Source organism: Coturnix japonica, chromosome 15 (assembly GCF_001577835.2).
Source record: "Coturnix japonica isolate 7356 chromosome 15, Coturnix japonica 2.1, whole genome shotgun sequence".
NCBI classification, from domain to species: Eukaryota; Metazoa; Chordata; class Aves; order Galliformes; family Phasianidae; genus Coturnix; species Coturnix japonica.
In genome coordinates, this window is record NC_029530.1 from 6,849,380 (window position 1) to 6,874,346 (window position 24,967).

Below are 24,967 nucleotides of genomic sequence, written 5' to 3' on the forward strand. Positions count from 1 at the left end.
TTTCCAACCAACTGGAACACAGCTGCTTTTATCTTCAGCTAAAGAAGCAGCTGTTGTTGCACAACATGTGTTACTGGAGTCTTTGCTCAGTCAGAACTCTCAGTGAAATTAATGGAAATTCAGGCTGAGTAATGAATAAGTAAAGACTAAGGAATAACAAAAATAATAGTAACATGTAAATGTTTTAAGTATCAAGTACTTGGACCCTCGTGATTCTATGCACTTTGTGAGCCTCTCAAACATTGGGAGAGACTTTGTGCTTATTTACATGCAGAATCTGCCTATGGAATAATGAGAAACACACAGTTGCCCATTCATTGGAAGAACTACAGAAATAGAGCTTAAAGTAGTGAATGATCGTTCAGGTGCAGATATGTTGGAGCAGAGATGAGCACAAATGTCTGACAAGCAGAATCGGATAAATGACTTGGAAAGTGAAGAAAATAGGGAGCAGACATGGAGGCAGGGAATGGAATTCTGTAGGACTTCATAGATGAATGAGTGCCTAATTTCAGTCCATAAGAGACAGGAGGCTTTGTGAGAAATTGGAGAACTGGGGTATGTAACCAGAGCTGCATCAGTGGGACTCCCAAAACTCAGGTTAAAAGATGAGCAGATGTAATGAGCAGTGGTAATAAAGAAATTGCATATATGAGCGGTTGTTTTGCAGAAGCTTTCACAAGATTGAAAGGGGAGAAAGAGGAAAAGTTGATATAACAAAATGTGCTTCACGTTCTGTTTCTGAGATAACTTTCCAGAAACTATTTTTTCTGCTCTAAGCATGTCTCCATGATTGTTAGGTGGATATAATAGAGGTGGCTGTTTGAATAGCATGACAATTTAAGAGTATCAATTCATACTGCACGCTCAAAAATTAAGTATGAAAAGGACATTTTGGTCAACGTAGGGAGCACTAAAGCCATTTGCAGTTCTGGTGGGTTATTTCTTGGAGGTCAGAACTGGGTGTATTTGTGAAATGAGTTCTTTAGACTATTAGGCACATGTTATCAACTTCTGCATAGCTATTGCCTTAGATGTGCTCATGGTGGGTATGAAACTAAATCTATTAGAAACATCAAAAGCTTATGTGTATTCTACTGCATCTGTCTCAGTTGTGGCTTATCAGTGTTTTAATTAGTAAGCCCAGACATTCATCCAAGTACTCAAATGACTTGGTTGGCTTTGGATAGGAAAAAAAGACAGACCTTAGCCAGAGGATGGAAGTAGGAAGCTTTTTAAGGGAGAAGGAAGTGAAGCCGTTTTGCTATGGGCATGGAATGCAAAGATGCTTGAGTCCATGAACAGTGTTGAAACTCCCAGAGGGTCTGGACCCTTCAGCTGACTGTAAGGGACTAATGAGCCAGCCTGGCTGTTTATGGGCTGTGGTTAACCTCTTGCAAGTTAGGATTTCCTGTCGCCAGCAATGGGCTGTGACCGCCAGCACCACAGTGTTAATGATGAGGTAGGGGCTGATGAATGGCTGGACTCCAGACAGCAGCCTTCACTGGCAAAGAATCAAGTGGCCAGAGGGAGAAAAATACTGATGTCTACAAGAGAAATAATGCAAACTCCAGAACCTATAATTCCCATGTTTAAAAAAAGAAAGGGAGAAAGAAACTGGGGACAAATTCAAACCGAGTGAAGCTTTTATCTCTGCATTCTGAATAGAAGATTGTTTTTCAGCAAAACTGGCTGCAAAAGCCAGGCCAGTTAAAACAATATGCAGGCTGCTTGCCTCCAAGTAACCAGAAATTGTTGGCTCAGAGTAGGCTGCTCTGAGGAGCCAACCTGCTGGGAGACGTTATCCAAGCAACGGCCTGAATGTAATTCCTCCCGCTGTGGAATGGCTCTTTGGCAAATGAAGACCCTAATTAGAGATGGAAGGGTTTCTATTTTGTTTTTCTTTAATCCTTACCCTGAGGCCTCAGCAATACAGCCATGTCGCTGCTTGTGTGGAGAGAAGTTTCCAGTTTCCCTTTGTAATAAGAATCCTCTACCTTTTTTATTCTTTTTTTTTACTTTTTTTTTTTTTTTTTTTTTTTTGAAAGAAGTAACAAACTAACAACAAGGGCCCACCACAGTTTGAGACCTTGAAACTAATCTAATCCTAAACCAGGAACCACTATCTAAAAGACAGTCCATATCATCTTTTTTTAGCCAACCCATGAAAGGTTGCTACATAAGCCATAGTACTGGGGTGGGCCATTCATCCTTCTACTACTGAGCTTATTACCCAGGCTGATTCTTTCTGAGGAAGAAGGCTCAAGTTTGAAGACCTCACTGAAGAACCATCAGTATTCTACTGTACACCAAGGGAGTTTTATAAGCCTTTGTTCTTTCAGGGGCTGGAGTCCCATACTGGGTGTTGCATGCTTATTCTGTACTGGGGGATGCAGCTCGACAGTTCACCTTGGCTTCCATGAGATCTGTCTGGTCATACTTGCACAGACTGTGACTGTGTAGTAATACAAAGAGCACAGCTGCTTCTCTCTGAGTTTTGGATCTACTGTTTTACCACCTCACATGGTTGTGTTATCTCTGCGTATGGTAGAACTCAGCCTGTGAATGAAAGCCGGCTACTTGAGGATGAGGCCAAACAAGACAATAGCACTAAGCAGAAGATACTGACTTTTCATTCCTATCTATTGAAGACAGATACATAACCCAAATTGACCTAAGAGACTCATAGTTTTTTGCACTTACACTTGCTTTCATTTCTTTACAACACTTTGGTGATCTATAGTTATATTCTACCTCATCTTGCCTTCCAGTTAGAGGACAGCAGTATGGTACTGATGAGCACAAAGCTCTTCTGCCTTTCAAATTCTGGTTGCTGTAGGTGTCAGCATATCTTTGATAGGCTACTGCAAATGTCTTAGGCCTGTTCTCTATTCTTGACATAATTTCACCTGAGCTAATTCTGTTTGAAATTTTAAACTCCTTCCTAAGATACTTAAATATTTATCTAAAGCTGTAAGTCAGGAGCCACAACTCCAAATTGTTTCACTGAGAAGAACTTTCCACCTTAAAATAAAGCATGTTTCTTAGGAAGATTGGATTTCCCTGTTGAGTTGACTGAGACTGGATTGAATTCCTGCAGGAATTAAGGATTTCAAGAACTTTGTGATAAGAAAAAAAACACTCTGAGTTTGAGATATAATACTCAGTTTTTCCTTTTGTTGTGTGTACATTCTGACTTCTAATTTTAAGTTGGTGTTCTATTAGAGCACACTTCAGTCTCTGTGGTTAGGAAGAGATCAAATGAAATAGACAGTTAAGATAATAAACAAAACAGAGGGAAATAGTTTAGAAGCTGTAGAGGTGAATGAGATAATGAGTGTTTTTGTTCCTAGATGGCAGTTAATAGAATAAAAGTCATTTATTTATCATTTTTTGTGTCCATGACTTTGTGTTCAAGTGACATTCAAGTCACTTGAATGTGACCTGACTGGGACTTGCACTTGTTCCAAGTGCGAGTTCTGACAGCTCATATCAACATGATTGTAGTTATGCAAGTGCTCTGATCTTCATAAATGTGGCATGGAACACAAGGACCATAACTCAAACCCCAGAATGTTGGCTTCAAGTGAGTTAGAGATGTGTGCAGATGTTGAGTATATGAAGGCAGGTTTGGGAGACAGAAAGCTGAGGTGATTGTATGAATATTTGCCTAATAGTCTTCAAAATTTACATGAACTTTTCTTGATAAATGATTCTGTGCTTTACTGCATGATTTCAGTTTTAGTTTGCCGTATCTTTGCGTTGTAGATAATAAAAGTTATTTTATGTTACTACACAGTTTCAAAAATGAACACATCTTGTGACTATTACGCTTTGGAGGTTGCTTGTCTGTAGGAATTCTCATGCCCCGAAGGGTTATAAAATGTAACAAGATTTCTGAATAACCATTCATTAGTTGGTTAGTTGTCATGAATGCTTCTTGCTGAGCCCCTGTTACACTGTTCAAGACCTTCCGTTCCTCCAATGTTCTTTTCCAGTGCTCACCCTTCTCCCTGCAACTGTGACCTCTCATAGCAAGGAGGGTTGGCCTGCACTTGGACTGTAGTAGCAGAAGACAGGATTTGCAGAATGGAGTCCCTTAAATGCAGTGTATCACAAAAGGTTTCCAACCAGTAGGCTTGGCTGTATTCAGGATTAAATGAATACCCTTTTCATGTGGGGTGTGTGTGTGTGTTTTTTTCACTCTGTCTAGACTATGAACCAATGGCAGTATTTCTCCCTAACCGCTTATACGAAAGGCTCTTACTTGTTTGTTTTTCTTCCTTAGTTTTAACTGAGAGCTTCTTAGCACTGAGTAGTATGGATCTATGGATCACATTGGAATCATAGAATCAGAATGGTGCGGAAGGGATCCCCAAAGGCTGTCTGGTCCCACTGCCTGCAGTGCACAGGAGCACCCCCAGCTCCATCAGTCCTAACAGTCCCTACCCTGTGCCAGATGTGATTACGTAGCATATGAGTATATGGTTGTCTTTTCGAACCTGAAGTACATCACGTATTTAATAGCGATAGTATTTTTAAATATAGTTATGTAGTTTTGAACTTCCAGTATTGCTTCTTTAATAAAGCAATTATCATAATGCCGCATTATCCATAGGATACTTAGATTATAAAACCAATCTCAAAGTGGCAGAGGTGCTAAATGAAGGATTACAGGCAGGAAGAATCTTTATGTAAGTGCGATGCTTTGGGGCTTTACTGTCTTGTTCTGATACTGGCCGCTTTTGCTTTGAGTCAGAAATCTGAAAGCTCCTGTTTCCTCACTTGAAGACAAGGTTTGAAATGTCATCCTGCTTGTGCTTTGCTGAACTCGCTGTTTCTGGAGTTACTGAGGAATTGTACATTAACAGAGCTGAGGCATCAGTTGGTTAATTTGTAACTTTTCCTCCTTTTCTCCTTCCAGTGGCCTGGCTTTCTAACTGCAATTGTAACTCAAGGGGCAAGGTGCTTTTGGTGAATGTCAGGGCCTGACACTGTAGGAGGGATGCAAGGGATGACCTGCATTGTGCAGATGTTATTAGTCTATGGTCTCTGTAGCTCTGAGAGGAAGAAGAGATTTGGGAGTTTGTTGTAATTAAAAAGTATGTTTGACATAATGCTGTGCAATATTGGCAGTGATAAGCAGAGCGCAGCAGTCTGTTATGGCAGAATATCCTTCTTTGCCTGTGGCTGATGTTCTATGCTTCTCAAGTAAAATGGGTCTTATTATCTAGTTTTAAGTGATGCTGTTCCTATCATTGAAATCAAATGTTATTTCTATGTTTTCAAGTCTCTGCTTTTTCATTATGCTTGTAGTTTCTGTCTGTACAATGGGGCATGCAATTCATGTCTCCTGCTCTCTTTGTGATAGAGTTCTTTAAGCTGCAAGATGAAAACTGGCATCTCTTGCAGTCAAAATTGCTGACATCTTTGACAACTCCAGAGGAATAAATCAAGAGACCGGACCTTCTCATCCAAAATCATGTTCCCTGGAGTCATGGCACAGGCAAATGGATTGCTACTGAGTGTTGATTGCACGTTACCAGTACACTGTGTGAGAGGCTGGCTGAATCCTTCAGAGGACTGAAGACAGCTGATGATAGAATCAGCTACAAAAGGGTTCAACCTCATGCAGCTTGTGTAATCCCACTCTTTTGGCAGATCAATGACCACTGAGTCCACAATCTGGAGAGTTCTGACATGGAATTCTTGGTTTGATGGGCTGGGTTAAAGTGGAAGATATGCCTCAAGCTCAATAAATCTTAGTTCATAGAGAGAACAAGGGGGGAAAAACCTCAAAAGCTGACAGAAGTGCAGGTTTGGTTAGGCTGGCTAAGTTATCAGCTGAATGAGGATGCATAAACCAATTCTCTTAATGACTCTATTCACTTAGAGCAAACATTATCATATTTTCTGCCCCCTCCCCAAAAGAAAGATGCCTTTTAGAACAAGAAGGAAAAGAAAAAAGTCCCATTCATACTTGATACAGCTGTGCAATAAGGCCCAGCTAATAGCACATACTGGGCACTAGATGGGACAGTTAGGGAGTTTGCTAAAAGCAGCTTACTGGCGTTTGTACTGTAGTTACTACCTAAGCCATTGTCTAGTCTGAGAGAATAAATGAACTCCTTCACATAGTACATAGCATAGCTATCCCTAATAGTTTGTATTTACAGTGTACTGAGTTTTAGAACCAAGTTCATGCAGTTGAGTCTGTAGAGGCTCATCTAGTAAGACAGGCACATAGTTAATGTAAGAATATTTGTGAGGCTGATGTACTAGCAGCAAGTTGTGTCTGTGGCTCCATACAAGAAGCAGATACTTCCAAAGCATCCTTTCCTCCCATCACTTTGTCACTTTTATCTAGGAAATTAGCTTAAAAATCAAACAAAAAACAACGAGGTATATTTTTGTTGATAGATCCCCATGTAAACTAAAATGCTACAGAAACACAGATGAATCCTATGTGATATGCTTGCAGTTAAAAGAAGCCTTTCAAACATAAAACATATAACAAACACTCTGCATCCCTCTGTTTCCACGTGTCTTTCAGCAAAGGATCTCTGATGAAGTGAGAGGCTGGTGATGTTTAAGGGACTGAGCAGAGGCAAATTCAAAGGTGCTTCTGTAGGCTTTGTTTTTAGTTTTAGAATCACTTATATCCAGCATTCAGTTGTGGGGTGGGAGGGGAGTTTGCCTTGTGTTTGAGTAAATTCTAATGCAGAATTGACTTTTCCTTTTAATAGAGCCCCTAGGTCTTTGTCTTCCATGTTGGACGTTTTATTTTCAGCCTATTCACATTTCCCTAATGCACAAAACACAGTAGATTTTAACAGCTTGTTTTCTTTCTCGACTTTCAGAAGGGAATACTCAACCACCTTGATTGTTCAGTGCCTGGTTTATGATTAACTGAAATAAGCTTCAAGCATTTTTAACCTGTTACGTACTGTGTCACACACAAAAAAAGCAAAATAATCCAGTAGAAACTGCTGTGAAGATTGGAAAATACAAATCTTAAACAGGATTATTGCCAATGAAATTCTATTAGTTACTTTAATTCTTTAATTGAGATGAGTAGAGGCAATTATGCAGCTCTAAGGTGATTTTTTTGTATGTGTTTTCAGGGGGAGATGTCACAGCACTTGAAACCAATATAGAAAATATTAGTTGAAATGGATTCTATATCTGTATATAGGTAAAATCAGTGTATGAGACAAAGTTAGCACAGATCAGAGGGCTGGATTACCTCTGCTGTGACAAAAGAGAAGGCTCCAGGGAGACCTCATTGTGACCAAAGCTAGAGAGACTCTTTATGAGGGACTGTAGTGACAGGACAAGGGATAAGAGCTTTAACCTATATGGATTTAGATTGGATATTAGGACAAAGTTCTTCTAATAAAGATGATGCTCTGGGACAGGCTGCCCAGCTGCTGTGGATGTCTCTTCCAAGGCTGGATGGGGCTTTGGACAACCTGATCTGGTGGGAAGTGTCTGCCCATGGCAGTGGGTTGGAACTGGATGATCTTTGAGGTCCTTTCCAACCCAAACAGATCACTAGTTCTGTGTTGAAGTTCTGCTTACAGTATTTGCTGGTGTGATCATCATAATACACTGCTGCAAAGTTTTCAGAGCAGAAATTCTCTACACATCCTTTGCTACCTTTGTTCTCCAGATCGCTTAGATAAACTTTAAACATACGTATCGTGCCTCATCAGGTGTTTTCCTTCACCTGTATAACCACAATGTTATCATGCAGGGTATGGACTTCTTCCTGTTCTTTTGCCCTTCACACAGCTTTAAAGATTTGTTCCTCCCCTCTAATTGTGCTTCTGCATGACCAGTCTGTTATCTGCATCCGCTGAGAGCACTGACTGTGCTTCTGTCTTCTCTCTGGCTTGTTTGCACAAAGCTGGGGCTGGGTTACGGCTCATATTGGAAGAGAGCCTCCCTTTTAAGCAGCGCACCAAGAACCTGCTTCATCCCCATGTATTTCAGACAGTGAAAGAAAGTTGCGCTTGTCAAATATGACACTGGATGGCTTGTCTCTTTTGTGTAGAGAGCTACTTACAGAATGGCTGGGGTTGGAGGGACACCCAAAGGCCATATGTTCCCACTGCCTGCAGTGCTTAGGGACACCCACAGCTCCATCAGTGCTCACAGCCCCATCCCCTGACTGTGGGTGTCTGCAGGGATGGGGCACCAACACCTCTCTGTGCACCCTGTGCAGTGCCTCACCTGAAGGATGTGGGAGCACTCTTTAGAAAGAGTGAAAGTTAAGATGGTGGCGCTTCTATGTGGTGGCCTTGTCAAGCAAACAGGTCAGAGTCCACTGCTCTATAGTTTAGGTTTTTGAACTCTGAATGTAAAGAACTGTGAGGTGACTGTCACTATGAACAAAGAATAACTGTTTAAATTACTGAAGGTGCCATTATCTCATTGATGGGTTTTTTGTGTGTTTTTTTTTATTTATTTATTATTGTTTCTTGCAAAAGAGGAAGAACACTGTGATGCAGAAATGTCATTTATTTTAAACCACTGAAGAGAAATCATCTCAGATAAAGATGCCTGGCATCTTTACAGCTTTCTGCTAATTGCATGGAGGTTGAGTTGAGGAAGTCTATGTTTGACCTTGGTGTTGTGAAGGTGAAGCAGATATCAGTACCGCTTCTATCCCTCCTTCTCTCCCAACTGGTGTGTGTCTTTTTGATCTGGGTTTTGGCTACTTTGCTCAGAAAAAAATTGTGTTTATGGAGTAGTCTTTAAAGGGTTGAGTAGCCTTATATGAAAAAGTCATGTGCCTGTTATAGACCAGGATCATTTTAATTGGGACTTGTATTGGCTGCATTATTTTGAGCTGTCCTGATTGTTGGGGAGCAGATAGGGCATTTTCAAAGACATTTCAGCTTTAATTACCCCACAAGTTTGGGGACAGAGGAAGGCAGGATGTCCCTGCAGCCCCAGCCCTGAGGTTTTTGGGGCTATGGGTGCACGGTGGGCCCCCAGTTTGCCCCTTCCAACCTATGGGAAGGAGAACAGCAGATGACAGAAGCGGCTGTGCTCAGGCCTCAGCCTGCTCACACTCGTTTGCTTCTCAACAGAGCGCTGTGGTTTTAAAAACGAGTTTTAGGAGAGGAGGAGGAGGAGGAGGAAGGGGGAGCGGCAGGCTGTGTGGTGTGTTTGTGGCTGCTCTCTGATCTCTTGCCAGCGAAACCTGGAAGGTCAGGCCGGGCTGCCGCCAAGCGGCGGAGCTGGAGCCGCAGAGCACTGGAGCGGGCAGCGCTGTGTGCTGCTTGCTGGGATGGGGTGGGAAAATGAAATGCAGCCAGTAACCTCAGGGCTCTGGGGTGTATCTCTTTGGCACCCATAGACTTATGGATGTTCAGTTTCCTCAGGTGGTCCTGAACCTGTTCTTCACTTATGGTGGGAAGGTCATTGCTGTCCCGTCTCCCACCTCCTGAACCACCAGGCACAGGCTGCCCAGAGATGTGGTGGATGCCCCATAACTCATCCATCTGAAAGACAGCCAGCATCAGGGGACAGGGAGGGCTCTGATGGAGCTGTGGGTGTCCCTCTTCATTGCAGGGGGAGGGATCAAGATGGCCTTTAAAGATCCCTTCCAACTCAATTCCAGTTTCAATCTTTCATGGTACCAAAAAATCAAAATAATCCTGTGACATATCATTATTAATTTTCAGTGTTCAAGTGTTAGTGAGATTAAATAAAACTTGCTATGTGTAAGTGCTGGCAGGGACAAAGACTCAGGTAGAATGATAAGGGAAGCCCTCCTTATAGGTATAATACTGCTGTTGAGTAGCCTTATAGAAAATGCTTCAAGTTGTATCACTTGGGATTGTTTCTAGTTGTATTATACTGCTTAATATTGAGACACGGGAAAGAATGTTATTGTCCCCAGCACAGATTTTCAACCCAGTTGATACTTTTAATTTCTAACATAGGATGCCTGAGGTTGGAGGGGACCTTAAAGATCACCCAGCTCCATCCCCATGCTCAGGCTGCCCAGGATCCATCCATAGCCTTGGCTATCTCCAGGGATGGGACACCCACAACTACTTTGTGCAGCCTGCTCCATCAACTCACCACCCTCTGAGTAAAAAACCTCCTCTGAACATCAATAACCCCAGTCTCCCCTCCCTTTTTTAAACCTATTCTCCCTTGTTCTTTCACATTCCATTTTGCAATATAAAGTAAAAAATACAGATTACGTCCTGTTCATGGGAACTTAACGAGTTGCTGTGCTGTAAACTGCTCATTTGGTGTGTTTGCAAATGAAAGACTTTTCTGAACCGACCTCCAAATCCTTTATAAGAATATTTTCCGAGATCAAAGTGCCTCACTTTTTGGCTGACCATTCTGAAAGTACAGCCTAAATACCCCGAACAGTTCTACATGTGCTGCATGTTTGTAAAAGATGCCTCTTTGGGAAACAGGGATGAGTTTTCACCTCAGGGCCACATCTCTTCAGTGGAGAATGTGTACTAAATTCCTTTTAACTTTTCCTCCCCAACAGCTACTAGCGATTAGCCAGGTGTGCTGACTTCAAAGAGGACAAATACCTGCTGCTCTGAGAAAGAGACTCCGTCTGGGTGTTGGTTTCCCTCATGTGCTGTCTGGTGGGCTTTGTTAGTTTGAAAATAAAAATGCAGTAGAAAAGTAGAACAAAGAAAATTACCTGAAGATGCTCAAATTTACAGTCTTGTTCTAACCGGCAGTTGTCTTAGTAAATAAGGACTTTTTATAGGGTCTGATAGTCATAGGACGTGGTCAAAGGGTTTTAAAGTAAAACAGGGGAGAATGAGGGTTGAATGTTAAGGAGAAATTCTGTACTGAGTGGGTGGTGAGACCCTGGCACTGCTGTCCAGAGCTGTGGGTGCCCCATCCCTGGAGGTATTGAAGACCAGGTTGGATAGGGCTCTGAGAACACTGAGCTGGTGGGGGGCACCCAGCCCACAGCAGGGGACTGGGGCTGGGTCATCTTTAAGGTCCTCTCATTCTGTGTTAAAGCACTGTGTGATGTTTCATAATCCACAGCTTTTGGATGCTTCCTCTATATCTTAAGTTTGGGTTTTGCCACTCTCTCTGCAGAGCTGGCACCTCTTGTTTTTAAACTGTGATGCTGGAGGAAATAGTGGAGAAATAATGGTTTACAGTCTGCATCCAGAAAAGATAGAAGCAGATTTGAGAAGCTCCTGGCAATGATTGCTCTATGGAGCCACTGAGCATCGCTTGAGTGAAATGTAGAGAGGCATGGTGGCAGAAACAGATAACTATCTTAATCTAGATGGTTAAAGTACTCTTTTATGTATCCCAGAGAGTTTTAATATGTTTTTTTCTCACTGTTGGTAACTCTAGCTTTGGACGTTATTAGATTAAAAGCTTCACATTTAAACAGTCCTGATGCTGAAATGTTATATGCAGCAGTTCTGACCTCCAGTGGCCAGAAAGAGCAGTGTTCTGTGAGGACCCAGAAAATCAGGCACTTTGTACACAGATTGATACCAAGAGCTTGTCACAGCCAAGGACACTTACAGATCATAAAGAACCTGGTCTGCCTTTATTTTCTATTCTAGTGAACTTGCATCTCCACCCCAAATGACAGAGGAGGCTGTTTTTGTTAGTGCTTCCAAGTGATATGGAGGGGGGGGAAATAGAAATACTGTATTTAAAATCTTTGAAAGGTCTAAATCACATCTGAATTCATTTTAAAGCTTGTTGAAGAAGGAGTTTGTGGCAAAAGGTAGAAATTTCAGAAGCTACAGTGGAGTTTAAGTGCATTCCTTGTTGGTTCAGTAACTTGTGTTTGCAATGACTCTGTCATTGATTTTAACTACACAGAATCTAACAGTGTTACGACCGTTGTCCTGGAATGAAGAAAGGGAGTAATTTTGGAGGTGTCTGTGATCTTCTGGGATAAGTCTGAGGATTCTGTCTTTCTTATTGCAGGCAAAAAGAGCAGTGCAGCGAGGAGCAACAGCGGTCATCTTTGATGTTTCTGAAAACCCGGATGCCATTGATCAGGTATGAAGGAGGGAGCTTAGTTTTATTACCCCCTCTATTGGACTCCTTTAGAACTGCAGAAGCAGCAGCACAGGGCCAGCAGGCCTCTGAGCACAGCAACCTTAAGACATGCAGATCCTGACTAATGTGGTGCTGTGGTTTTCCTGCTTACAAGAAGCAATGGAGATGCTGAGAATGATAGAATGAGAGGGATATGTGAATTAAATTTTTCTTCTAGCCTTTGCTGGAACCTTGAATCCAATACTGGTGCTGCATTTTTGAGAAGGTATCGAGGCAAATATTCATGGCCTCGAGGCAATGAGGTTTCTGCCCAGCACTAAATATGAGGAGTTTGGCCATGCCCAGCTTGTAATCAACAGCATTGTTGAGCAGCTGTTATTTTTGTGATTGCAAAATGGACTTCAAACTTTGTTCAAACAAATTCCTACAAAAAAAAAAGTATAACTGTTTTTTCTTATTCACAGCTGTTGAATTTTGGCCTAAGTATTATATGGACCAGGAGAATTTTTCTTTTTTTTCCTGGGGATCACTGTATAAGTTCCATCTTCTCCCTTTAGATGGGTGAGCTAATATTTCTGTGAGAAGCTTAAGATCCTGCCAAGCAATTTCGAGTTAACTGAGCAGATAAAATAAGCTTAACAAGCATGAAAACAGTCTGCATTTGGTTTAGTTTTCTTCTGTCTAAAGAGAGCTACAGCAGAAACAAGTGAAGCAGAATATTTTCAAGTGCAGCCTGGATTTCCTAGGGAAAGAGAGAGACATTATCTGTGTTTACATTTAAAAAACTGGTTTTGCTTATGAAATGAGCATCTGTTGGATTGAGGAATGTGGACTCTGCAGTGGGTGCTTTGAGAGCTGTGGTCTGCGTGAGCATCAAGGCTGCAGACTTAATTTTGCAAACACCTTCGGTATTTTTTCACAAGTTATCTCACAGGGATGTTATCTATCTTGTTTCCAGTCTTTTCTCGGTATTGCAGCTTCCAATTACTCTCAGCTGTTCATCTGTCTCTGAACATGCAAAGCTGAGTTGTTGCTTCCTTGTGTCTTCCATCTACCAACAGCTCTCCTTCCTGGACTGTTGCTAATTGACTGGGTGCAGCTAGCCACTGTAATTGGAAAATTAGTTGATTATTGAGTATTTGCATGAACAAATAAAATGGAAGGTGGTTTGTGCAGCAGCTGGCAGTGTAGGCTCTATTACAGGACAGACAGCAGCTTATGCAAATGCTCACAGCCAGAAGATGAATGACAAGACCTATTTTAATACATTAACCATAAGAGGTACTTGACTGACTGCCTTCTCATGCAGTTCTGGACATTTGTGTGCCATGCATTTTGATTCTCAGCCAATGGACTGAAGTGAACACTTAGGTTTGTAGTAGGGAAGAACAACTGGTGCTCGAATCGGTTTTGCTTTCATGTTCATTTATTCTTCTTTCCATTCTCCAGAAGAGGAGAAGTACTTGTGCTGAAATGTGCCTTCTGAGCAGGTTTGTTGTTTTTTCTAGCTGAACCAGGGCTTAGAAGACCCCCTGAAGAGACCAGTGGTGTATGTGAAGGGTGCTGATGCTGTCAAGCTAATGAACATAGTTAACAAGCAGAAAGTGGCACGAGCAAGGATTCAGCATCGCCCCCCACGGGTGAGACTTTAAGAAACTTCATCTAAACATTGCATTGCTGTTACTCTAAACATTGCAGTGCTTGCTAACTGCAGAGCACAAAGATGTTTTGATGCTCTCCATAAGAATTAACAGATGCGAAATTCTGTTGACCCAAGTAAACTGATGAACTTTACTGTGGACACGTAGCTATGTTTAAGTGTAGAATCCACAGTGTGGGTCCTGATGTCTCCAATATATATTCTTTAAAATTTATAAATGGTTAACAGTTTTACATAGTAGAGGCTTTCCTTTTTCTTAGTTACATGCTGTAGTTACTGCATGCACATAGCAGTTCAGATTTGTAAGACAGCCTGCCCTGTGTTAATTAACGTCTTGGGGGGTATTTTAAACATGGGTTAGTTATTTTGTACCTGATATTTGTAACTTTAATGTAAAATCTGACATGTCATGGTCGGCACTCTGTCCATTTCATTCACTTGCAGTAACAAATGTACCTCAGGTTTGTCCCATAGAATCCTTGTTAATGAGCAGAGTGTGATGACTTACCATTTTCTGTGTGTATATGTGACCTCTGAGAAGTAGGAAAGGGAAAGGAACGGTAGATTTGACTCTGGTAGAAAGATAGGAAAAATAATGTTGTTGTTCTAATTTTTAAGCAACCCACCGAGTACTTTGATATGGGAATTTTCCTGGCCTTCTTTGTGGTTGTGTCTCTTGTTTGCCTCATTCTTCTTGTCAAGATCAAACTGAAACAACGACGTAGTCAGGTAAGAGCAGTAATGGTATACTTATTGAATGCTGAATTGAAATGAAATGAAAACTTTCTTTTACTTTATCCTGGAAGTTGCAACCTTTAGGAATACAGTATGCTGATTTAGAACAGCCATCTATGGGGAAAGGTTTTATCCATAGGTGTAGGCTTTTGGAAGGATGTGACGATGTCTTTAAAAGAAATTTACATTGACCTTTGGTGTCTCTTCAGTTAAATTCAAGCACTGAATATTGAATGAAGCATTTAGCCTTTGGGAAGGAAGAGTATTTCTGTTTATTCAGAGGTGCTCCAAAAGAAGTCCAAACTTCTGTGGATGTATTCTGGAGAAAACACAGTGATTTAAAAGAAATAACAGCTCTCTTTCAGTAGAATAATATCCTTTGATTCTTAATTGGAAAAGGTTGTGAAGTAAAAAAAATATTGACATGGGATAATTCTAGATGAGGTATTTTTTTTCTATCAAGCATGAAAGAGAAAGCAAACAGAAGCTAATGGACCCTGCAGTTTGTATTTTATACTGCTCACTACATGGGTACACATGCATAAGGAATGCAAAGCATTGTGCATTAGTTTGAGCCTGCTGTGATTTGATAAGGTACATTAATTTGATACGGTGTTGTTTTCTCTGCTATTACACTACAGTCCCTTATGCAACAGTGTTGCCTTTTGTCTTCTTCTTATGTTCTAGAATTCCATGAACAGGCTTGCAGTGCAAGCACTGGAAAAAATGGAGACCAGGAAGTTTAAGTCCAAAAGCAAAGGACACCGGGAAGGTAGCTGCGGTGCTTTGGATACACTCAGTAGCAGCTCGACCTCTGACTGTGCCATCTGCTTGGAGAAGTACATTGATGGAGAGGTAAAAGATAGAGAGTTTCTTCAACGTGGGCTGAGAATGTAGCTGACTTATTTCAGCCCTATGACATACAGCTAGCTAACATCACATATTGATGTTGTGCCACTTGCTGGACAGACTGCATCGAGCAGCCTCAACTGCATTCTGCAGTTACCAATGTAATCACACTGCAAAAAGAGAGCTGAGGAGGTCTCACTTTGCAGGTTGATCCCTCCCTCAGGCTGCATTGATGGGAGACCAGAGAAGGAAGGGAGTTCCACAAGGTTCAGGAGCCAGTTTTGGCCTCCTGGTTACCATTTCTGGGTTGATATCAGTGCTTGCCTTCTCTGATGTAGTTCTACTCAGAGGAAGCAATGAAATGATGAAGTAGAAAATAGGCCCCTTAAGACAGAGGCAATCAATAATCAAAGCTTTAAACTTCCATATAAAAATTAGAGGCATTTTTAAATGGACTCCATTGACTTTTATCTAAGTAAGTTTCACGTGTTGGAGATTAATACTTTAGTATGGGTTTGCCCAAAGTGTTAGGGTACAGGGCACAGTAAAAGCACCCTTGAAAATGCTGGCTACTTGCAATGAAGTTAGGATTAAGGTGTGAGGATTTACTCATTAGGCTTCAGTACATTTTATGTCCCTCCATGTGTTCCTTTAGGAGCTGCGTGTCATTCCCTGCACTCACCGATTTCACAAGAAATGTGTGGATCCTTGGTTACTGCAGCATCACACCTGCCCTCACTGCCGCCATAACATCATTGGTAAGTGCTGCAAATTAGGTGGGGATGCTCAGTTGTACTGTATATTTTGGACTTCAGGCTCCACAGTATGAAACAGAAATTAGGCCTGTATGTAGGTGTCTGTAAAGCCCATAGTTCTATTGTAATGCAACCCTAGAAATGCAGACTATACTCCTGCTTCTTCACTCTTATTTCTCTCCTTCAGAACAGAAGAAGGGAAACACAGGCCCAGTCTGCCTGGAATCCATCAACTCAGCACGCAGCCGGCAGCAGAGGGTGATTCTGCCTGTCCATTACCCAGGCCGAGTGCACAGAGCAAACCAGATAACAGCATATCCTACACGGACAAGCATGGACCCTCATGGAAATCCCATCACAGTACTTACAGTTGAGCGACATGGTGAACAGAGCCTCTACCAAGCCCAATCTGCAGCCTATATCCGAAGTTATCAGCCTATTCATTTAGACCATGCTTTAAACACACACCACTGTAGCCTGGAACATAGGGCTTATTCTCCAGCTCACAACTTCAGACGACCCAAGTTTGGAGGACGAAACTTTTCTAAAGCAGCGTGCTTTTCCCAATATGAGACCATGTATCAGCACTACTACTTCCAAGGCCTTAGTTACCCTGAGCAAGATGGACAGCCTTCAACTGGCATTTCCTCAAAGGGTCCTTCCCGTGCCTTTCAGCCTGGTAGCAGTGTGCTTTTCCCTCCTGTGGTACACGTAGTGCCCTCATCTCGCTTGGAGAGTGGCAGTACCTCCAGCTTTAGCTGCTATCATGGTCATCGTTCGGTATGCAGTGGATATTTAGCTGACTGCCCTGGGAGTGACAGCAGCAGCAGCAGTTCTGGTCAGTGCCACTGCTCCTCTAGCGATTCCATGGTTGATTGCACCGAGGTCAGCAACCAAGGTGTTTATGGGAGTTGCTCCACCTTCCGCAGCTCTTTGAGCAGTGACTATGACCCATACATCTACCGCAGTAAAAGCCCTTGCCGAGTGGGTGAGGCTGGTGGTACAAACAAGGGTGCAATTGTTCTCTTGGAGGACCCCCATCAGGATGAGCTTCCAGCTCACAGTCACAGTCTGGTGAGTGCTGACTGCCGGCCTGTGCCAGCTTCTTCCTCAGGGGACCAACTGTCTAATTGCAGCATGGATATGAACTATAGCAGTAATTCCTCACTAGAGCACAGGGATCCAAATGGCACTACCTCAGAGGGAGGACCTGAGGCCGCTCCTGGTGCTGCCTTGGATGTTAAAATGAACTGGAAGAATCCAGAGATAACAGGGCCGCTTATGGAGCAAGCATGCGCGTGCTGCTTTGAACTCCAGCACTCTGCCCTGGAGCCTAGAAACGGGACAGCTGACTGTAGTGCACTCTTCCTCAGCTCTCCGCTGTGGGGGGCGTGTGGCCCAGGGATAGAACCACAGTCAGGGAACACCCAGGGCTTGTACAGTATTAAATCAGACCACTTGCATAGGACAGATAGGGTAAAATACGAAGGGTTGCCATGCTGCTTCTATGAAGAGAAGCAGGTAGCCTGTAGTAGCAACAGTGGCAGTGGAGGTGGTGGCTGCTATACAGAAGACTATGCAGTGAATGTGCAGTACACGCTTCCCGATGACACCTTGCCAAGCTGTTATAAGGGTGTACACGATCTGGGTCAACGCATTCCCATCATTCCTGAAGACAGAGACTGTGAGTTAATTCTACCTACAGAGTGCCAAGGGACCCGCACAGGTGGCTGTAGTTCCTGGGATGGAACATCTGAGCTAGATACTTACCTGCACTGCCAAGGTATAGGAGAGGTACAGGACGAGAGGGAGGTGTGCTATGAGGCAACATCTTTCCTACGTCAAAACTGCTCTCAGGAAGAGGAAACCAGAATGCTCTTTCCTAGTTCCACTCCACACTCCCAGAAGTTGACAGCGACCACGCAAGTCACAGGTAATCAGTTTGCTTCTTTTGGTTACTCCCTACCTTTTTAGTTGTAGCATATGAAATGCAAGATCCCAGTTTCTCAGGTATGCGCAGCCTTAATGCTTACTGTAATTTTTGCATAAGAGCAGTTAATCAATTAATATTTCCTGCAGCCGTGTTATTGTTTCATTACATATGCTCATTCCTCAGCTAGAGGAATAGAAGATGATAGTTAAGAGCTTTCATTCTCATACTTTGTGGTTACTGCTAGTTCCAGGTCCCCAGAGCCAGGGACACTGTGCCAGTCTGGGAGCTTTGACATGTTTGAATGGATAGTACCAGAGTAGGCAAAGCCAGAATAGCAGGAGGGGACTGACAACATGGAGCTGAAAAATAGGAGTGGAAAACTTGGAACTGCTCTAGGAGAATATGTGAGAAAATATCTGCCATTGACTTGCACAAGGGGAAAAAAACCTGCCTGGCTTAAATGAGTTAACAGAAACATCCTAGGCTGGGATGGTTCTCAAGACATTATCTAGTCCAACTCCCTGCTCAAAGCAGAGTCAGCTCTGAGATGGCACCACATCATTCAGTTTCTCAGATTAGACTCAGTTTATGCATTCAGATCTCGACAATCTCCTTGACAACCTCGAAAGGACATAGACAGAGTGCACAACCTCTCTGTCCCCTGTTCCAGTGGCTGACTGTTCTCATAGAGAAAAGTTTCTTTCTATATCCAATCTGAACGTTTCATGTCTCAGTGAAAGCCTGTTACTTCTTGTCCTCCATGCATCACTCCTAAGACCCCAGTTCCATTTCCATGACAGTCATAGAACTGGAATTACAAACAAGCCCTACTTCCTCACCCTCTTGTCACAGGGCAAGTGCTCTAGCTCTTGGAGCACCTTGGCTCTGTGCTGAATGTGCTCCAGTCAGTCAGTATTTCTTCTACTGGTGGGACCCAAATGGGCACAGGAGTCAAGATGCAGCGTTCTTTAGTTTTAACCAGAACTTTTCTCTTTGTCATTCAGGTGCTGGATCTCACCCCTTGGAGAGAAACCAGACTGGTGACTAGATTTGTTCAGATGACACCAGGTGGAGAAGTGGAGCTTATCACAGACTCCAAACTCACACGGACTTCAATTTGTTAAGCTTTGACAAACACACAAAAGTGGTAATGTGGAGAAGTCCCTCCCCCACTTCCTCTATGTCCACATCAGCTTGATTATCCTCTTTCTCCCTTTTGCCTGAAGCCTTCAGGCCTCCATTGGTGTGCAAAGCCCATGTGGGACATGGTGTGGAGCATTCTGAGCTCTACTGCCGTTTCTATATTAATGACAAAATGTTATTTATATTTTCTTTTTAGAAGTGACCGTGTCAGCTCCTGCTGAGAGGTAACACGGTGTGTTAAATAAGCCAGGCTATGTGTAGACGCTGTTACCTCCTACTTGAAGGAGTCCAGCCTTTGATAAGCTCAGGGCTACACCTGCCTTAGAAACCAGATAGCACCTTGAAATAAAGTAGTCCAGAGGGATACAGCTGCTGAATGGATGTTCAGATATCAATTAATCCTGGTAGCAAATCCTAGTAGCCAGCAAGTTATATGTGTGATTTTGAGAGAGGTAAAGGATTAGACTGTCTCTTTCTTCCTCTCCCCTCCCCGCCTTTTATGCTGCTCTGATGATTTGGCTAGGAAGAATCTCCAGCCATCATGATTAGTTTTAACAGATTGGGGGGTAGGGATACTGTTAGCTCGGGTTGTTCATATTCCCATCTCCTGCTAAAACATGGACCTCATTGTATCTTCTGACTGGTGAAGAATGTTGAGGGGGGGACCCTTCCTCCAAACAGGTGGTAGAAGAAAGTGTTTAGAAAGGGTGAAACCTTTGTAGATAGTGAATCTCGGCTTCCATAGGAAGTTTTATAGGCACTTGTAGCCCCCCTCATGGCTGTGGGAAATGCTGGCATACGCAGGACAATAGGGTTTGCAGGGGGCTTGTCGCTTGCCTGGCTCATGTTGGAAATAGGTCAGAATCTGTCTTGTTCCCTTATAGCCTGCAAGCATGCCTAAGGGAAGCAGTGCTTGTCACCCATTGCACATGCAGGAAAATGAGGACTTGGTTTAGTCATTGTTTCCTTTGTTGCTGTGGTTGATGTAAGCTTCCATAGATTGATCTGTTTTAAAGGTTTCTTGGGCCCAGCCAGTTGTGCTTCATTTTCGTCTCGTGTACAGAGTTTTCTGTACTCCATTAGCCTGGGCACATACTTTTGTTCTTGTTCTTGTACTAGTGGGGACATTCGTTATCATAGGATAATGTCTGTCGTCACTTCTGATAGCAATTGTTTCCTGTGGAAACAGCGGCTTCTGAGTAAGAGGCTACCATAGCATGGTTTAATTGCCTGTCATGCTGCATGTGCCTGAGGACACAGTGTCATCCTGCCTGGTGTATTCACAGCAGGAATTCTCCTAAAGGGAAACTACTTTGTTAATGCCCACACTGCCAGCCTTCTGCAAAGATTGGTCTGAAGTTCAGCATGCTTTGAAGGTATTTAAAAGACATGAAAAAGAGTTGTTGTTACGTTTTCAGCCATGATGTCCATGGCAGCACTGGGCTGATTGTGAGTACCAGTAAAGGTAACTTCTTTTCTGTATAGTCCCAAAGGAAATATTTAATGAAATGCAAACAACCAAGAAACAACAGATTAGGTTGCTTTGTTTACTTTTCCTTTCTGTACTCGATAAATTAGGAAAGAAACCCAATTCTGCTGGAAGGAGTTCCCATCAGATCCCTCCAAATGAACAAACTCCCCAGTCCAGCTGTTCAGAGAATTGACACAAGCCAATACCTGGGTAGAAAACTGAAACAAAATTTACAGTAAACATATTTCCTGCGTATAAAGTTTATGGAAAACTTATTCATTCTCTGAATGACTGCAGTAAGTGGTATGTGTTAGGAGAAGCAACTCTATGAGGCTTTATTTAGAAGTCTTACCTTTCTCCTTCCTCCACTCAAACATTGCACATGTCATGGTATGCCACCTGGATTTTACCTTGTTTGGTGTTTCACGAGGCACTGTGAGGCCGCCTGAGATGTGCTGTGCTCCATAACTGCACAGCAGCTTATGGCAAAGCACGGTTCTATAAAAGGTATTTGAATGTTCTGGCTCATGGTGTTCCTGTACCAGCCTCCTTCACATGTTGTGGGGATCTCTGCCACTACCACAGTCCCTGCAGGCCTTACAGAGATATCCTATATTTGGTTTCTGTGATTGGCTTCACAGCCAACGTGTGGTTCATCCTCAGTATGTCTGTGCAGATACAGGCCAGCTGCCGTGATAGGTGGTTTTTATAACAAAATACCTTTCTACTACTTCCATGAACAGTTGTCATTGTGTTTGGCTCATGAGGCACTATTTAAAGATGTTGTGTTTTGTTTTTTGTTTTGTTTTTTTTTTTTAAATGATCTTATAGCACTTAAAATTGTTTTGTATAAAATTTGCTGTAAAGATTTGTAATATGGTCAAAGGGCTCTTTCTCCTTCATTACCATTTTTTTTAATGTTTTAAAAGCTAGAAAAGCATCCTGTATATATTCTGTATATGTATAGCAGCACATTTCATTTATGGAAATATGTTCTCAGAATATTTATTTACTAATATATTTATCTTAAGCCATGTTTTATGTTGAGAGTGTGTGACATTATTGTAATAATCATTGAAAATCACTAACACGAGGCCCTGTAAATACATGATAATTGCACACAAAGATTTTACAGTACTTGCCGACCAAAAATGATTTAAGAGAAGTTGTAGTTACCTGCAGTTTTGTAAGAAAGTGTACAAATGTCTGTATTAAAAAGAAAAAAAAAGGCAAAACCACGCAAAAAATACAGTTTTATTGCATACACGTGTGGAAGTCATCCTTATTTGGAGGGGAAGAACACAGCTGTGCTTCTCCAAGTGAAGTCCTATGTGAGCTGTTTGTAACAGTGCTTTCCATTTGTTAAACAACAGGTAGACACATATATGCACACACACACGTACAGATCTGAACAACAACGTCTGTCATTACAAAATGCAGAAGTTTTCTTTTATATGTGTTGGGGTTTTTTTGTCCTCTTTGGAAACAACCTGTGATGGTCCCAGGACCATTCAGCTCTCAGGTAAGTGCCACCCTGGAGTGTGCAAAGCAAATCAGTTTTGTACTGGGCGTTATGCTCAGTGTAAGGCTTGATTTTAGCTCCTTCCTAATTGTGTTCCCAGCAGTCTCAGTGCCTGTTGTTTGAGGTCCCTGCTCACAGCTGGCAGGTCTCCCTGTTGAGGAGGTGGAAGTTAGATGTCAGAGGTTACAAAGGAAGGGAGGGCAAAGGTGTAGGGCCAGAAGGAAAAGAGGATGATTGAGATAGCCCCATCTTTTCGACAGCATGCTTTGGTGCACTAAGTGCTCTGCTGTGGGAAACAGGGAAGGAGATGCAATGAAGCTCGACACTGCATGGTGGTAGTCCATAACTCCCAGGGCAGTTCTTGGACCTCTGCATAGAATGAAGGCTGTGTAAGGAGGTCATACAAGTCTCTCTCATTCAAATCATGTGGCAGCTGGAAGACACCTGCTGGAAGGCATCCTCATTTCTCTTTGGAACCTGCATGTTTCCTGTAGCAAGGAAACTTATTTGTGTCTTAAATTCAGATAAAAATAATCTAATTGTCCTAAACTAAGACTGCTTGGAGGCCTGAGCCATCATGGTGTGAATGGATTCAACAAATGGGAGGTCATGTTGAACATGGTAAGCTACACCCAAGTTCATATTCTGGATCATGAAATCACTGGTTCCACTGCAGTTAAAATCAGCGTTGTGCTGCTCTCATCGTGTCGACAGAGGGCATAATATGATCAAAGGCATTTATTAAGGCATAGAGGAAAATGGCTTGGATATGATTGCTAGTGGATAATGATCTCTGTGCGTGTACGTGCACATATATATATGCTGTTGTTGAAATAGTTTGTCGCTATATGTTACATGTTCTCCATGCAGTCATACAGACAAATTCTGTTCTCCTTTGGTTGCTTCCACCTCACCAAGGTTTCCACCTGGATTAGGGTTAGGGTTCTTCCCCCTCTCATCTAGGCCTGTTCCAGTGCACTGTAATTCAGTCACCCCAGAATTCACCCAGGAGAAGAGCGTTACTTCTTAATGAGATTGTACACGATGCTGATGCTTGGTGTTTCTGGCACGTGGTCTCATTTAGGCTGTAGCAATTTGGAGTGTGTTTGCTGAGTTCTAAGAGGGATAGTAGATAGCATTGGTTGCTTATGTTTTGCACAGCTGTTAGTGCAGAACACAGTGCTCAGTTCTAATGGGTTCCTTGTGCAGTGAAGGTGTCTTTTGAAGGTAGCTGCTTTCTTACAGCTGGAGCCAGCCTGCCCAGCTCTTTGTCTGGGATATAATAGACCCGAAACCAAATCTTTGATGGGAAAGGGAAGCCTCGCGCTTCTGCGACTTACTTAATATGAAAGGGTCTCATTCAGGGTAAAGAATACATTTCTCTCATGGGAATGAAGCTGTTGCTTAGGAAAAATAAGGCAAATTCAGAATAAACATGCTTAAAAGGAGTCTCATAGCCTGGATGGCAAGTAGAGCAGTGTGATCCCCTCTGTGTAAGAGATCAGTGTCTGTGTGGCAACGGTGTTTCTGAAGGAAAATGAGAGTTTTCTTGGGCTTCTGTCTCTGCTGTGCAATGCTCTTCTATGCTTCAGCAACACAAACTGTGCTCCTTCCGCAGCAATTTACTGTGTTTAATTTTTTATAATTGTTACTTACAGCCATTTGCTGCATGCGGGATGACCACATATAGACGCAGCACATATTTCAGCGGTGAGTCACTGCAAGCAGGATTTGTTCTTTTCTTGTCAGTCTGATGTAGTTTGTGGGATATCCTCTGGATTTACAGTAAATTGTCTTTGAGACTGAGATTTAGAATGCAAAATTTCATCCTAAAAAGCACAAGCACTCAGTAAAGCTGGGAGCTGCATTACATGTATGGATTCGGGGTGGTACTGTAGGAATAGGGCTCCACTTTTCACTCTCGAGTTAGCAGAATAGTAAGTTTACTCAGAAATATCTAGGATAATATTCAGGTGAAACTCTCGTTAAAGCATATTTCATCAGAGGGTTATGAAATACGTTTCTGTAAGCTATTAAGAACGAGTTGGGCTGGTTGGATTGGGTATTTGGTGAGAGTTGTGCTTTTGCTTTAGACCCTTCCATCTGGTAAAATGGTTCACTAGAAAATCTTTAGCAGTCTTTTGCAATGGCTGAGGAGGCTCAGTGAGCAGAAGGTGAAACTGGAACAGCTTGCCATGCTCACTCAGCGGCAGCCAATACCTGCTGGTGTGTTGGCCTGGATGCATTCGGGTTGCTGCTTCATTTTCCAGTAAAAATCTCATATTTATACCATTTCCAGGGGATCCTGGGCTACAGAGTCCATTGCTATCGGGTTGTCTGGATGAGCAGCGTTATAAAGCCTCGAGTCAGATGATGTTAATGTTTAAATGATAAAATAGCTGAAGATGTTGGATGTTAGAATGGTCCCAAGAGTATATGCACATTAATTAGCAGAATTGGATGAACAACCAAATACAATTACAAGCTAGACATGAGATTCCAAGGAAGAAAGGGCATCTGAAGCACTTGTTTCATCATTGCTACCAAACTGAGAGGCTGAGTTACTCTTAATGCTCTTCTATCCTACGTACCAATAAATTCCAATTGTTTTTTTCCCCATGATTACAATGTGTAGAAAATTTATTTTTCGGAGTGTAAACTAACATCTTCCTATGAAATGTTAGCAAGATACAAGCAGAATATCCTGTATTAAATAATTGTCTATACACATAGAAATATATTACTATGACATCACACTTTTTTTTTGTTTGTTTTTAAATTATAGTCTCTATTTTCTCTCCAACGTAAAAAATATTAAGACAAAAGTACATACAAAATCATTTAGTCAACAAACTGTTTTAAA

The 24,967-nt window shown here is 42.3% G+C and overlaps 1 protein-coding gene across 3 annotated transcripts in view; it reads left to right on the forward strand.

Moving 5' to 3' along the window:
• The window catches only part of ZNRF3 (zinc and ring finger 3), a 66,242-nt gene extending 44,398 nt beyond the window's left edge, over nt 1–21,844 (forward strand). For all 3 annotated transcript variants that reach the window (XM_015878314.2, XM_015878315.2, XM_015878317.2), the window contains exons 3-9: nt 11,962–12,036; nt 13,545–13,676; nt 14,315–14,425; nt 15,119–15,286; nt 15,936–16,038; nt 16,223–17,968; nt 18,973–21,844. In XM_015878314.2, coding sequence (XP_015733800.1) covers nt 11,962–12,036; nt 13,545–13,676; nt 14,315–14,425; nt 15,119–15,286; nt 15,936–16,038; nt 16,223–17,968; nt 18,973–19,016 — 2,379 coding nt within the window. In that variant the 3' untranslated portion in view covers nt 19,017–21,844. The remainder of the gene's footprint in view (nt 1–11,961; nt 12,037–13,544; nt 13,677–14,314; nt 14,426–15,118; nt 15,287–15,935; nt 16,039–16,222; nt 17,969–18,972) is intronic.
• The last annotated feature ends 3,123 nt before the right edge of the window (nt 21,845–24,967 follow it).